At 42.4% G+C, this 13954-nt stretch overlaps 2 protein-coding genes across 4 annotated transcripts; one reads left to right on the top strand and one right to left on the bottom strand.

Annotated features, from left to right (window-relative positions):
• The first annotated feature begins 594 nt into the window (after positions 1–594).
• On the top strand, positions 595–6443 carry LOC124701869. 3 transcript variants are annotated; one of them, XM_047233966.1, is made up of 9 exons: positions 595–708; positions 819–1021; positions 1989–2061; positions 2583–2678; positions 2804–2854; positions 3181–3555; positions 4581–4916; positions 5806–6040; positions 6189–6443. In XM_047233966.1, the coding sequence occupies exons 1-8, from the start codon at positions 616–618 to the stop codon at positions 5806–5808; spliced, it is 1230 nt and encodes a 409-aa protein (XP_047089922.1). In that variant the 5' UTR covers positions 595–615; the 3' UTR covers positions 5809–6040; positions 6189–6443. The 3 variants fall into 3 exon arrangements, with proteins under 3 accessions (XP_047089922.1, XP_047089921.1, XP_047089920.1); XM_047233965.1 differs by having other exon boundaries at positions 5806–6054; XM_047233964.1 differs by lacking the exons at positions 5806–6040; positions 6189–6443 and having other exon boundaries at positions 4581–5632.
• LOC124701870 (purple acid phosphatase 3-like) lies at positions 5644–7643 on the bottom strand. The gene is made up of 7 exons (XM_047233967.1): positions 7510–7643; positions 7020–7176; positions 6815–6922; positions 6543–6670; positions 6310–6438; positions 6163–6230; positions 5644–6026 (listed from the first exon to the last, which is right to left on the bottom strand). The coding sequence occupies exons 2-7, from the start codon at positions 7174–7176 to the stop codon at positions 5795–5797; spliced, it is 822 nt and encodes a 273-aa protein (XP_047089923.1). The 5' UTR covers positions 7510–7643; the 3' UTR covers positions 5644–5794.
• Positions 7644–13954: the final 6311 nt, after the last annotated feature.

The following is a 13954-nucleotide window of genomic DNA, read 5'->3' as shown; positions in this document are numbered from 1 at the left end:
TAAGTCTTAGACTAGCCATAATGAGAGTATCATAGGTAGTATCATGTATGTCATGTTGGCACAAATCTAATGTGGCACACCAAATGATAAGTAGAGACGTGAGAGTGGTATCATAGGTATGTACATTATCATAGAAGGTAAAACTAAAAAACTTGATGGCAAATACATCTTATCCACAAATTTGCATTGAGATTCTTAGTTAGATGGCTATAAGAATTTAAATAATATATTTTTGCCTAGTTGAGTGAGAGAGAAGGGGAGAAAAGAAAAGAAGCTGACTCTTATGCAAGAGCTAGCTCTAGCACATGTCCCTAGATATTTTATAAGAGTAAAAGGTGAATCATATATTGATAAAGTAATATTTTATTTTTCAAAAATAAATTAAATATACTTTTATAGCTCACTATTCTACATATTAACTTTAGGTTAGCTGGTATGACAGTTGGCTATAGTAGTACTACTATATTTGAGCTTAATGGGAGGTTAGTCAACATTGTCAAAAGTCAAAGCGAATTGAAAGACCCTCTTCCGCTGGGCCCAACCGATCTCCCGGTTTCCCCTCCACGGCTCCACGCCTCCGACCTCCGAGTCTGAACTTGAAGGCTCTTCCTAGCCATGGCCACCGCCGCCACTTCGCCGCCGCCGACCGCCACCGAGGACCCCGTCCGCCTCCTCATCCCTGGATTCCTCTCTCCCGAGACCTGCAAGGTACATCATACACCCGCCCCCTTAAGCCCACCTCCTCTGAACCCTCTCAGAACCCTAAACTCTAGCTTGCTGCGATCCGAATCGATTGCCTGACACGGTGCCATGGCCAGGAGCTGGAGTTCGTGCACCGGAGCTGCGGCACGGCGGGGTACCGCCCCTCGGTGGTGTCTACTTCGCTGCCCCACCTGGCTGCCACGGGCTGCGGCCACCTGCTGCTCCCCTTTGTGCCCATCCGCGAGCGCCTCCGCGACGCCGTCGAGTCCTTCTTCTCCTGCCACTTCGACCTCTTCGTCGAGTTCACTGGACTCGTCAGGTGCTGAAATAACCGCACCACCTATCTCAGGCCATTCTGCTTGCTCGGTCCTAGTTAGTTTCACATCGGCATCGGCATGCTTCACTAGGCGTTTTAGTTACAGTTGGTTTTGTGAAATCTCAGAGTATCGCAAAACAACATCAATAAAAAAATTCAAAGGAATTATTAAATTAAACTTCATCCAATGATGTTCACCAGTTTGTGATTATATTTTCTAATAAGTTTGTATGTGCTAACTTTGAACAGCTTTTTTTGCTACTTAAGATAGCACATTTGCCTATTCTTTATCATGGGTCCTTGATTAAGCACTAATGCTTAACTGATGAATATGCATTTACTAGTACCAATTTCATTTGTACTCAACAACCTAAGCACCTATAAAGAGAAGCCCGTTGGAGTAGATCAAAATTCAAATACTAGATGCTTAGTGATGTAGCTATATTCTCTCTGTTTTAGTTAAGCAGGTCTTTTAAAACCTAAAAGTATCGCCAAGACACACTTCAATAACCATTTTCAAGGAATTATATTTCTAATAAGATTTGTATGTCCAAACTTTGAACACAAACAGCCACGTAAGATAGTACATTTACTTATTCTATAGCATGGTTTCTTGATTAGGCAGTAATTTTTAACAGATGGTTCTGGGTTAACTAGTACCAGTTTAATTTGTACTCAAGTCACAAGCATCTACAAAGAGAAGCTTATATTGCAGTAGATCAAATTTACATAGATGCTTATTGATGTAGCTATTTACTCTTCATTTAAGAACCCACATATCACTAATGATTTAAAGCTGCAGCAACTGCATAAGGATGCACAATATGTTTTCACCTTATAAAAAAAATGCTGTCGCGTTTATTAATAGTGCGCCTAAACCTCACAGGTAGTTTCTATAGAGACCTGACATAACTTGACAGTTGATACTGTAATGCTCCTGTTATTCAATACCTGTCTATTGGCTATGCAGTTGGTGCAAGGGTGCTTCTATTGGATGGCACAGTGATGACAACAAACCTTATCTTAGGCAAAGAGCCTTCACGGTGAGGACCATCCTGTTTTCAGGAATTCAGTCAGTTAGCATGGTTTATCTTCCCCTTTGTATGTCGGATTTCTTATTCTCTGACACAGTGATATCACATAATGCTTAATTGCTTAGCTGTCATTTTGGTTAGATGATTTAGTTCCCAATTTTGCCTGCTCGCTGAGGTACCATACACAGACACAGGAATGGCTGCTTGCATTTACTAGAGAATGCTGTAAGCCTGCAAATATTTGCATAGTTCCACACACCTGTAAGAAACGATCGCCAGGAAACTATGTATTTCTTAAGTAACAACATGCACTGAAAGTTGGATTGTTGCGTGTACTGTCCTTGTGTTAGAGCCATTCGTAATATGGAGATTTTTTTATTTCTACAAGATAAGCACTTGTAAATTTTGCCTAACAGTGATCACTTACATTTTCACATCTTTTATATGTGATCTTTCTCATGCTGACTTGGTTTTCCTCTTATGAATTCAAATAATTTCTGAAACGGTCTACTACCATCTTCAATAAAAAGGCTGTGTGCTACTTGAACAGTCATGGAAAGGACTACAAGGGTGGAATTTTGCAGTTTGAGGATGGTGAACCCTCCTCTGTTGTTCCAGTTGCTGGTGTAAGCCTGCACAGCACATGCATTTATTTACAGAATAATCATTGATGATGTCAATATGATCTTCTACCATTTTAAACCTAATGGATAATTTCTTAAATTTTATGAGAAATATTCTTGGTTTTCAGGATGTTGTCATCTACACTGCTGATAATCGTAATGTCCATTGCGTAGATGAGGTACGTTTCCGTATGCATGGATATTTTCCTTCGCTAGTATTGCTTACCATATTTTTTTTGATATTACTAGATACAATAAGAATTCTCTATTATTTAATACTTACCTATTTACAATCAAATTAAATTATGTTAAATGTAAGCTGTAGCAAGAGGGAGTTATGAACTAATTGTTTTGTTATAAATATTTTTCTTTTCCTCGGATAGGCTTTTGTAGAACTCAATTTTTTTTGCAGACGTCTTGTTTTTTTCTCAAGATATTTTCGGTCTTTTGAACCTTCCCACAAGCATTATTCCTTTATCGACAAACTATAGCGAGTCTTTTACAGGTAACTGAAGGTGAAAGGCTCACCCTTACTCTTTGGTTCACCAGAGATAGTGCTTATGATGAGGATCCAAAGCTCCTTAAGTTTCTCTCCCAGACATCATGGAGCTATAAGCCAGCTGACCAGAACTCGTACATTCCTTTGCCTGCCTCGGATAACATGTACTGGTTTTCCTATGACCAGTCTGGTTTTGACATACGATGTGCTAGAGTCCACATTCTTGGGTTTAGTTTCCATGCAAGCAATGACGAAAAGAGTAACAGTGCATCTGTTGCACCAACTGAAGACCCCATAGAGTTGCTTGGGAAGCCACTGCGACTTGGGAGGGGAAATGATGTCTTTGTAAAGATATTTGCCAATAGCTTGCATGCGCTTCAGGTATCTATGTACTTAAATTTTGTATTAGAATTCTGCAGTCAGATTGAGAGCATCAGGATCATATTACGACTACTGTGTGCACACGCGAGTTTTTTTATTTAGAAACCAGCTATGTCAGCTGTACGTGCATATATGCTTTTGAAACCATATATGTCAGCAGTCTTGACTCTGGAGTTAATAGTCGTACAAAGAGGCTTTGTCCCCTTGCCTCTGATAGTGTAGCTTGTTATAACATAATTCTGACAATGTAGCTTGTTATAACATACTTCTGATAATGTAGCTTGTTATAACATACTTACTAGTGAAAGCCCAACCGTCCCTGCCAGTGTTACATTTAAATAATTTAGCCTGTTTTATTATTATTCAACCGAACTTGGTCAAGAATATTTTACGGTCCATCTAGCTGCTGGGAAGCTATTTCATGAAGTGCATGCTAGTAATTTCCAAGAAATGTTCTATTTCTACAAGGTTTTCTGACTAAAGTTGATGCCATGTTTGTAAATTAATGAAGTTGAGGAAAATCTTGTGGAATGTAGCCATACATAATCCTAGAATATATGTTCTCCCATCTTATGTATGTAAAAGGCTGATCAGACAGCTTGAAAAGGTTCAAATGGTTCAGAACATATGCTGCCAATCTAGAGTGGGATGCGTTAGCATAGTATCTATGCAAAAGAAACATCACACTAGTTATATCAGAATTACTGAAAATTTTGTGAAGACATTTTTATCAAGTGCATTTTATATTCCATTTTAATATTGTTGATTTTTTTTCCCTATACCCATTTCCTGCAAGTTTAACATGTCATCACTTAACGTAATTGTAGAACTTTGATTTGATAACATCAGTTATCTATTGGTCCTTTTCCCTTGCATGTTTGACAATCATAGTGCGTGATTATGCCATAACAACAGACATCCGAACACAAAGAACACAAAGAACACAAATCTTACATTTTCAAATTGGTTACATCTGTGTACCCTTCCTTTAAATTGGTTGCGTTCATAAAAAGCCTCTTAATTAGGTGGTGCAGTTCTACTACTGGAAAGCACCTGAACTGGCAGAAAGGAGAAAACATACTACTGTTGGTTCAGAAACAGTCTGTTATCCTACTATACAAGTACAACAATCAAGTGGAACGGAACTTCCATTGCCGGGCAACCATGGCCTTGCACAAGCCATATTTGGATCATATGGCAATGCGGAGCCGGAGTTTACTCTTGAATGGGATGATTTTATGTTAGCAGCTGTTATGTGGGAAAATTATTCAGACGAATTGAAGAGAAAGTTGTCGACATTTTTGCCATATTGGCTGTCCAGTGAAACCATTTTTGTTGTTGATTCCTCTGAGATCACTCAGGTAGGTGGTGAAGGGAACTAAACACTGACCTGATGTTATGTAGCATTACTTCCAGCGAACCTGTGAAGGGTTTTGTATATAAATGTAGCTCACTAGGATAAACTCTCGAAGATGGATTAACTGGTCTTAAAACATTCTAGGACCACTCCTTGATATCTGTGTTTCCGATAGCTTTCATATGGATTGATATTGATCTGTTCTATTTTATAGTAACATTCATATTTCTTCAATTGCCTCTCAAGCTGATAATCATATTTTTGTTTGGCTGAGTTTTGGCCATAAATTTATTCTGTTACTGCTTACTAGTTAATTTTCATGTCCGAGGTAACTGTTTTTTGGAAAAAAAAACAATCATCTTAATGGTGTCATGAAACACTTGAATGTGACCTGTTACTAGGACATCTTTAACGGGCTTAAGCATTGTGGTAAGGCACTGGTTGATTAATTTAAACTTGTTCCATTGGCTCTTGAAAATTTGAAATATCAGCTCAACACCCCATGCATTCTTTCTTTCACACACACAAGTGTCCTTTATTTGCGAAATCTGAAGAAAGTAGCCTTTCCCTCTTGTAGAATCCTTATACCGGTATGCAAAGGTCACTGCCTAGATACTAGTAGAGTTTATGTCACTTTTCTTTAAATCTATATGGCATTAGTAGATTTCTGTGACTGCTGTTTTCATCAGAACCAATGGATACCATACTGAACATGTCTGCTCATATAGTCATATTGTAGAAAATTCACAGCCAATCTAATATTCCATCAGTGAGCCACACAATGCCAATCTATTTCCTTTACCACTTATCACAACAACACATTCAATTTCTCTTACAAATAGTGCTACCAAGCTAATTATCCTGCCGTGGTCTGCATTTCCCTCATTCTTCAGTAACATGGATGGAGGGCTGGAGGTAGTTTGTTTTGCTTGAGCTCCAGCTATACAAGATGTTCCCAAAGACATCATAAAAGATGAAATCAGCTTGGTCTTGGTTTAGCTGGAGGGACATGAACCCTTGTCCATCATAAAAGAACTTGAGATCGTCTGAAGTTGGCTGAAAGACTCCTCTCCATGCTTTCGAACCACCTCCACTGGTGAAGTACTGGAGTGGACTGGAATAACACAAGTGAGTGGATTAAGGTTAGATAACTTCACTCTCTCTAAAAAAAAGAACTTCACCAAGTGTTCGCTTCAAAATGTTTCAGTTGTTTTCCTAGAAAAAAACGACTCGTATCAAGTGATGTTAACCTGTCTCTGCTGCTAATGTGTTCCAGGCAATGATCATGCCCATTGATGTAGAAGTCGATGCTGTTGTCCTGGAATGGCATTTAAGTATCAGAACATGATTCCTTTTGTGACATCAATAACTAATATTGGGGCCACTTATCAATAAACCTTAAGGACCGGAAGAAGTAATTGTAGGAGCTCCTTGGTCTCCCCATGGTCACTGACACTCCTCATGGTATGATGCCCAATAGCAATCTTCCACTTTGCAGTTGATTTCTTCATTGCCTCGTCCAAATCCTAGATTGTAGCATTTACAAGAAAAAAAAGAAATGTCAGTTTATTTTGCTATGCAAGACATCTTGTTTAACATGGATGAGATTAGTTTCATCCAAAATGTGCACCTTGAGCAGATTATCTATGTATTTTCCTCTCGGTGCCACTCCTCTCCAGTCATAGTGGTCGTCTTTGGGATGAGTCCAGTACTTGAGTTGAAATGGAGTGGTGTCGATGAAGAAGAAATCCACAATCTCTGAGAAATTCGCAAATATGGTTGGTAGAGAGTCGGTATTGTGTTTCGCACAAGTAATTTTAGTTTTCTTTCTTTCGGATGGATGGATGGAAAAAGAAAAATCTATAAATGTTGTGCCAGCACAGATGAATTATGATTCTGTACCTGCGTTAACGATGAAGGATCTCTTGCAAATAAACCGGCTGTCGATCTTGTTAAACACCGGGTTAAGCTGTGCTACCGCATCGCCCCTGTAGTCATGGTTTCCCAGCACTGTGAAAAGAAATCAAGTCCCAAACTCTTAGTACACATTCATAGACAGAAAAAAAAAGGTGTCAAGAACAAGACGAGACAAACGACCGAAACTCACCGAGGTACCACGGCTTCTTGAGGCTGTTGGCGGTGTAGATGTTGGTGAAGGATTCTTCGAACTGCTGGTCGTTGACGCCCGTGAGCCCGTTCTCATAGAAGTTGTCTCCTGTGGAGACGACGAAGTCGATGTCCAGCTTCTCGCCAACCTTCCCCATCTATACAAGAAAAAGAAGAAGAAATCCACCATGGTTGATGGTTTAGAGCCTGTTTCTCAATGGAAGTTGTAGTTCTACTCGTCTGATCCATGTGCGGAGCACAGAAGAGGGGGCAGAAGATGAGGATCGGGCAAAGAACAAGGGCGGCCTTTCCCCAAAGAGCAAACGTAATAATAAAGAATATAACGGAGAATGCCAAGTGGCGACGCGAGCCAACCGCCAAGCGGTTTCGTTCTCCTCCTCACCCGTCCAATCAAAATCTCATGCACTGTTACCAGGCCAGATCACGATCCTACCGGCGAGCCAAGAGGAGATCAGGCGAAGAAGGTGTACCTGCTCGGCGACCCTGGACTGGTTGTAGGTGCCCTTCCGGCCCCAGTCGCCGATGACCAGCAGGCTCAATGACCCGTCGTTCTTGGCCGGGTGCTCCACCCGCTCCAGCTCGGCCGCCGCCGGCGCGCACCGGAGCGTGGCCACGGCGAGCAGCGCGATGAACGCGGCGGCCATGGAAGCGCGGCACCTCGTCGCCATGGATGGATGGCCGGAGGAGAGGACGGGAGCAGTGGGGTTGTGGTGTAGCAGGAAAGTGGGAAAGTGACGGACCCTACTGGCAGATATATAATGTGGCAACAAAGCACACGTACAAAAGGCGTTTCCAGAGGCAAACCAGGACGGGTTACTGCTTATACCATGTACCATATACTGTATATACTTCAATGCCTTGTAGTGCGAAGCATAGTCGATGGATCGGTGGGCAGGAGAGTGGTGCCGGTAAGAAAGAGAAAAGGTAGCCGTGGAGAGGCAAAGAGATGATGGCGATTCGACGAGATGTCACTGTCTTGCCTTGCCCAATTAATGGGCGCGTGGCCAGCCATTGTTTCCCGTTCTGTTTGGAAGCGTTTTCCAATCGCTGTCGCTTGAGAGATCGAGATCAAGATCATCTTGTTTTTGTTTGCGTGCCATCTTCGGGAACACGATAACACGATCCAGCTCATGTTTCCATCCATTGTGGTGGGCGCGTATCACTGGAGGATCACGATCGACGAGTACAATTATTCGGTTCAAATTTTATAATCGGACACAAACTATGCTGCGCACGCGCCAATCAGCTCGGAGCATTTCATTTGCGGTGCAATTCAGCTCTCATGTCCTTTCTTTTCCGAGACCGAGTTTGCCCCACCATGTGCGAGCCGTGTGTGCATGATTGTAGGGCGTAATCCAGAAGCCATGTTGGGCGCGTGACCAGGATCGGTTGTAGCGGCATCTTAGGGCATATACAATGATGATGACTTAGCTGTCTGTAAGAGATAGTTATAGGTGATTTTGGTGATGTGGAGGAAAGAGAATGAGGAGAGAGAAGGAGGTTGTCTGTAATACAGACAGTCTGTAGGCTTCTTACGGATAAGCTTACAGACATCATTTTTGCTGTTGTATGAAGGGTGTCTATAACTTATACTCACATATAGCTATGACTAAAAATAGATAACTTACATACAGACTATTGTATACACTATCTGTATCATTGTCTATAGATGACATGAAGTAGTATTACAGACAGCATCCATCTAAACCAATGTACATGCCCTTATCGGACAGGTCAGAGCTCGCAAATCAGACAGGTAAGAACTGGTGGAGGAAGTGAACTGCACACTGCAAGTTAGAAGTTCAAGCTGCCGTATATTCTACTATACTCTACGAGCGTGCACATATATAAGTACGTAGAAAGGATGTCGTGCCACGCACTACCGTCAGCTAGCTTTGCAGGATGTAAATTCAGTAGTGCGTGCGCGCAGCACCAGAACGTATAAAGGGCAAGATTTTTCGGTACATGAGCTTCTCATGTATTGTATGTGATCGATATGCAGAGACATGAAAAGCCGTTTTGGTCGTACTATATACGTCGATACTCGTTGTGCGTTGCGTGCAAAGGCAGCACATGTATTAAGGAGGTGTGCGAATATTCGAGGTGCGTGTTATATACGCTGGATATTCTTTTATGCCGTGACAACTGACAAGACTAGCTACTAGTCTACCATCACTCCCTCATCGACCAGTCTGCCGAAATCGTCATCCAACTCGCAACTGCTACGCTGCTCCGAGCACACGCGGGTGCAAAGAATATCCATTTTCTTTTCTTTTTTAAACCGTGTTAGTCCTTCCTCCTTTCCATTGAATATTACGTCCTTATTTTTCATGTTTTTTTTCTTTAATAAAAAATTACTTGAAATATGTAAATATTGTAGGTATAAAATTAGCACCACTATAAAGTGTTTCTAATACGAATACAACAATGCTAATCACGTATAACATAATCAAGATTTTCTTGCTTAATTTTTTCAGTCAAAAATTATCTTAAAATATGCGTAAACCTTATTTCTCTAAACGAAGACAATATACATAGGCTGTTTTCTCTCTCTCTGTTTTGATCTGTCGTTTCTTGGACGGGCTGGCAGGTATGGAGTTCACAACTCAGACAGGCCACAACTGTTGAAGGAAGAGTGAACTGAACGTGCTCAGTGCTCACCCTCGTCACCTCGTGCGTACCTAAGCACCAGCAACTTGCACGTTAAAAGCCGAATGTCCTACGTGGCACAAATACCGCGCGACTACCGTTCCTCAACTCGGCAGCCAGTTTTTCAAATGTTCTTGGCCTTGGAGTTTTATTTTTTAGATGCGCCTTGGAGCTTTTGTTTCCTTGAACGGTGCACTACAGGAATGGCGTAAGATATCGACGATCTGCTCATACACCGACGGCCAAAAGTCAGGACCGTCAGTGTACGGCAGTACATGCGGCCTACCGACGCTAAGCCGTGACGGCGCTATCACAACATCACAGCTACGCCGAGGGCTGCCATCGGCATAGGCCTCCCTTTGTTTTTTTGTTTTGTTTTTTGCTCCTGCCACGTGACGTCACAACTAGCCTATACGCCGATGGCCACCCTCGGCATAGCCTCACCCTTTTTCTTTCCTGCCCGATTTCTCCTGTGAAACTTTCCTGCCCGTTCTCTCCCGCCCTTTATCTCCCGCCATGTTTTCCCACCAAGTTTTCGCGGAGACATATAGCCATGTCTTCGACAATTCTCCTCCAACACAACACCACCACCATCACTTCTCCTCCAACACCACCACAGAATCCTGTCAGCTCTGTTGCCTTTGAGATGGATCCTCGCCTCCGTAGCAACACGTGTTTCATCGGCGTTCGCTTGCGGCCAGGGGGACATTTCGTGGCCGAAATCACCGCCGGTGGAGCGCGTGTGTGGCTTGGCACCTTCTACAGGAAGGAGGATGTTGCCTGCAAATACGATGCTATGGCGTGGAGGCTTTCCCGACCACGCAACGAAATGAACTTCCCGGTGGTCAGGTCTCTGGCGGAAGCCGAGAGTCTCGCTCCTGACCCGCCGCTTCGCTCAGAGGGGGAAGCGCGGCGCTACCGCCAAGGTCAGCGATGGATTGCTATCGTCCAGGCAGACGAGCAGTTCATGGCACAGTGGCGCAGGGACCACCCCGAAGACGTGGCAGCCACACACACATTCTGGAAGGAGAGGCAGTCGGTGAGGAGGGGAAGAGGGCGTGAAAGTGACAGAGGAGGGCTGAATATGAAGCGGAGTACGCCAAAGGAGAGGTGTCAGCATGGCTACCTAATGATAAATGGCGGCTGAACAACATGTCAACTACCGCTTCAGAGGACACCCCCAGCGATGAGGAAGATTTCGACAACTGATTAGTATGTGTGTGTTGAGTAATGGCAGTGTCGAGTCCGGGTGTCTAGCTCATCATGTGTCAATCGAGTGTTCATTGTTTTGTTCGTGTGTGGGTTTAGTTCTTTAAGTGTTTTGGTTTGTGTGTTGGTCTAGTTCTTATGTGTATCGTTATTGTGTTTCTACTCTTTCAATTTAATATGTTTGTGATCCTTATTTTATATGTTTATGATCCTGAAGGGTTGAATCAGAGGGAATCTTGAGATAATATGAATCCATCCTTGCCAGCACATGTCCCTGTTCCTATGACCTAACCAAGCTCAAGTGAAGGCATAATGCCATCGCGGCACCGCCGCTAGGATGTAGTCAATGATGTAGACCACTCGGTCGATGGATTAGGATTTCTCTGGATGTCCACAAGTGTGGTGGGATGTTGTTGGATCCAATATTGGACCCCTTAGGTTGTCCGTCTTCACGCACATGCGCTGACGGCACTTAGGAAGTTCCAGGACGTATATGGGGAACTCCCTGATGCTATGGCACTCCCATGTACATTTTAGATGATGATTTGATCATTTCATACTCCTATGATCTACTTGCACTTCATTTTACTTGTATATTGCTTTTTTGAATTTTCTGTGAATTTTGCTACTGCCAAAAGAGCGCGTGAAACAAATCCAAAAGAAATGGGTGATACGTCCCAAACGTATCTATAATTTCTTATGTTCCATGCTACTTTTATGATGATACTCACATGTTTTATACACATTATATGTCATTATTATGCATTTTCCGGAACTAACCTATTGACGAGATGCCGAAGTGCCAGTTCCTGTTTTCTGCTGTTTTTGGTTTCAGAAATCCTAGTAAGGAAATATTCTCGGAATTGGACGAAATCAACGCCCAACATCTTAGAATTCCACGAAGCTTCCAGAACACCCGAGAGTCACCAGAGGGGGCCACAGGGCCACCAGATGATAGGGCGGCGCGGCCAGGGCCTGGGCCGCGCCCCCCTATTGTGTCACCGCCTCGTCAGCCCTCCGACTCCGCCTCTTCGCCTATTTAAAGGTCCCCGACCTAAAACCTCGATACGGAAAAGCCACGGTACGAGAAACCTTCCGCAGCCGCCGCCATCGCGAAGCCAAGATCTGGGGGACAGGAGTCTCTGTTCCGGCATGCCGCCGGGACGGGGAAGTGCCCCCGGAAGGCATGTCCATCGACACCACCGCCATCTTCATCAACGCTGATGTCTCCCATGAGGAGGGAGTAGTTCTCCCTCGAGGCTAAGGGCTGTACCGGTAGCTATGTGGTTAATCTCTCTCCTATGTACTTCAATACAATGATCTCATGAGCTTCCTTACATGATTGAGATTCATATGAGTTTTGTATCACTATTCATCTATGTGTTACTCTAGTGATGTTATTAAAGTAGTCTATTCCTCCTTCATGGTGTAACGGTGACAGTGTGTGCATCATGTAAGTACTTGGCGTAGGTTATGATTGTAATCTCTTGTAGATTATGAAGTTAACTATTTCTATGATAGTATTGATGCGATCTATTCCTCCTTCATAGTGTGATGGTGACAGTGTGCATGCTATGTTAGTACTTGGTGTAATTGCAATGATCTATCATGCACTCTAAGGTTATTTAAATATGAACATTGAATGTTGTGGAGCTTCTTAACTCCGGCATTGAGGTGCTCTTGTAGCCCTACACAATTAGTGGTGTTCATCATCCAACAAGAGAGTGTAGAGTGGTTTTATTATGTGATCAATGTTGAGAGTGTCCACTAGTGAAAGTATGATCCCTAGGCCTTGTTTCCAAACACCGAAACTCCGTTTATTTACCGTTCCGTTGCATGTTTACTCGCTGCCATATTTTATTCAGATTGCTATTACCACTCATATACATCCATACTACTTGTATTTCACTATCTCTTCGCCGAACTAGTGCACCTATACATCTGACAAGTGTATTAGGTGTGTTGGGGACACAAGAGACTTCTTGTATCGTGATTGCAGGGTTGCTTGAGAGGGATATCTTTGTCCTCTTATTCCCTGAGTTCGATAAACCTTGGGTGATCCACTTAAGGGAAACTTGTCAGCTGTTCTACAAACCTCTGCTCTTGGAGGCCCAACACTGTCTACAAGAATAGAAGCACCCGTAGACATCAAGCACTTTTCTGGCGCCGTTGTCGGGGAGGAAAGGTAAAAGGCACTCATACTCCGGTCCCAGGTAACTAAGTACTTTTCTGTTGCCATTGTGTGTGTGTTTGAAGCTATTTCCTTTAGATCCTGCAATTGCATCTTTTTGTTTCTTGTTTTACACTAGTAAGGCATAATGGAAAACAACAAAAATATGAGAGATCTTTATGAACTTTATCTTGAATTAGGACATGATGTGTTTGAAGAGAGAATTAAAAAACCCATGGAACTTTATATGCATGCTAATGGGAATGTTATTAATATGAATGCTTTGAACACCATTGTTGCTAATGCTATGGAAAATTCTAAGCTTGGGGAGGTCGGTTTTGATGAAAATGATCTCTTTAGTCCTCCGGGTATTGAGGAGAAAGTTTATGTTGATTATGATATGCCTCCCATATATGATGATTATAATGATAGTGATCTTTTGGTGCCGCCTACTATGGAGGATAAAGTTTATTATGATGATACTATGCCTACTATATTTGATGATGAGAATAATAATGATAGCTACTTTGTTGAATTTGCTCCCACTACAATTAATAAGAATGACTATGCTTATGTTAGGAGTAGTAATTATTTTATGCATGAGACTCATGATAAGAATGCTTTATGTGATAGTTATATTGTTGAGTTTGCTCGTGATGCTACTGAAAGTTATTATGAGAGAGGAAAATATGGTTGTAGAAGTTTTCATGTTACTAAAACACCTCTCTATATGCTGAAATTTTTGAAGTTACACTTGTTTTACCTTTCTATGCTTGTTGCATCATGCTTCATGAATTTGTTTATTTACAAGATTCCTATGCATAGGAAGCATGTTAGGCTTAAATTTGTTTTGAACTTGCTTCTTGATGCTCTCTTTTTCTTCAACT

The sequence above is a fragment of the Lolium rigidum genome, chromosome 3, assembly GCF_022539505.1.
Source record: "Lolium rigidum isolate FL_2022 chromosome 3, APGP_CSIRO_Lrig_0.1, whole genome shotgun sequence".
Classification (NCBI taxonomy): Eukaryota; Viridiplantae; Streptophyta; class Magnoliopsida; order Poales; family Poaceae; genus Lolium; species Lolium rigidum.
This window is presented reverse-complemented; position numbering and strand designations above follow the sequence as displayed.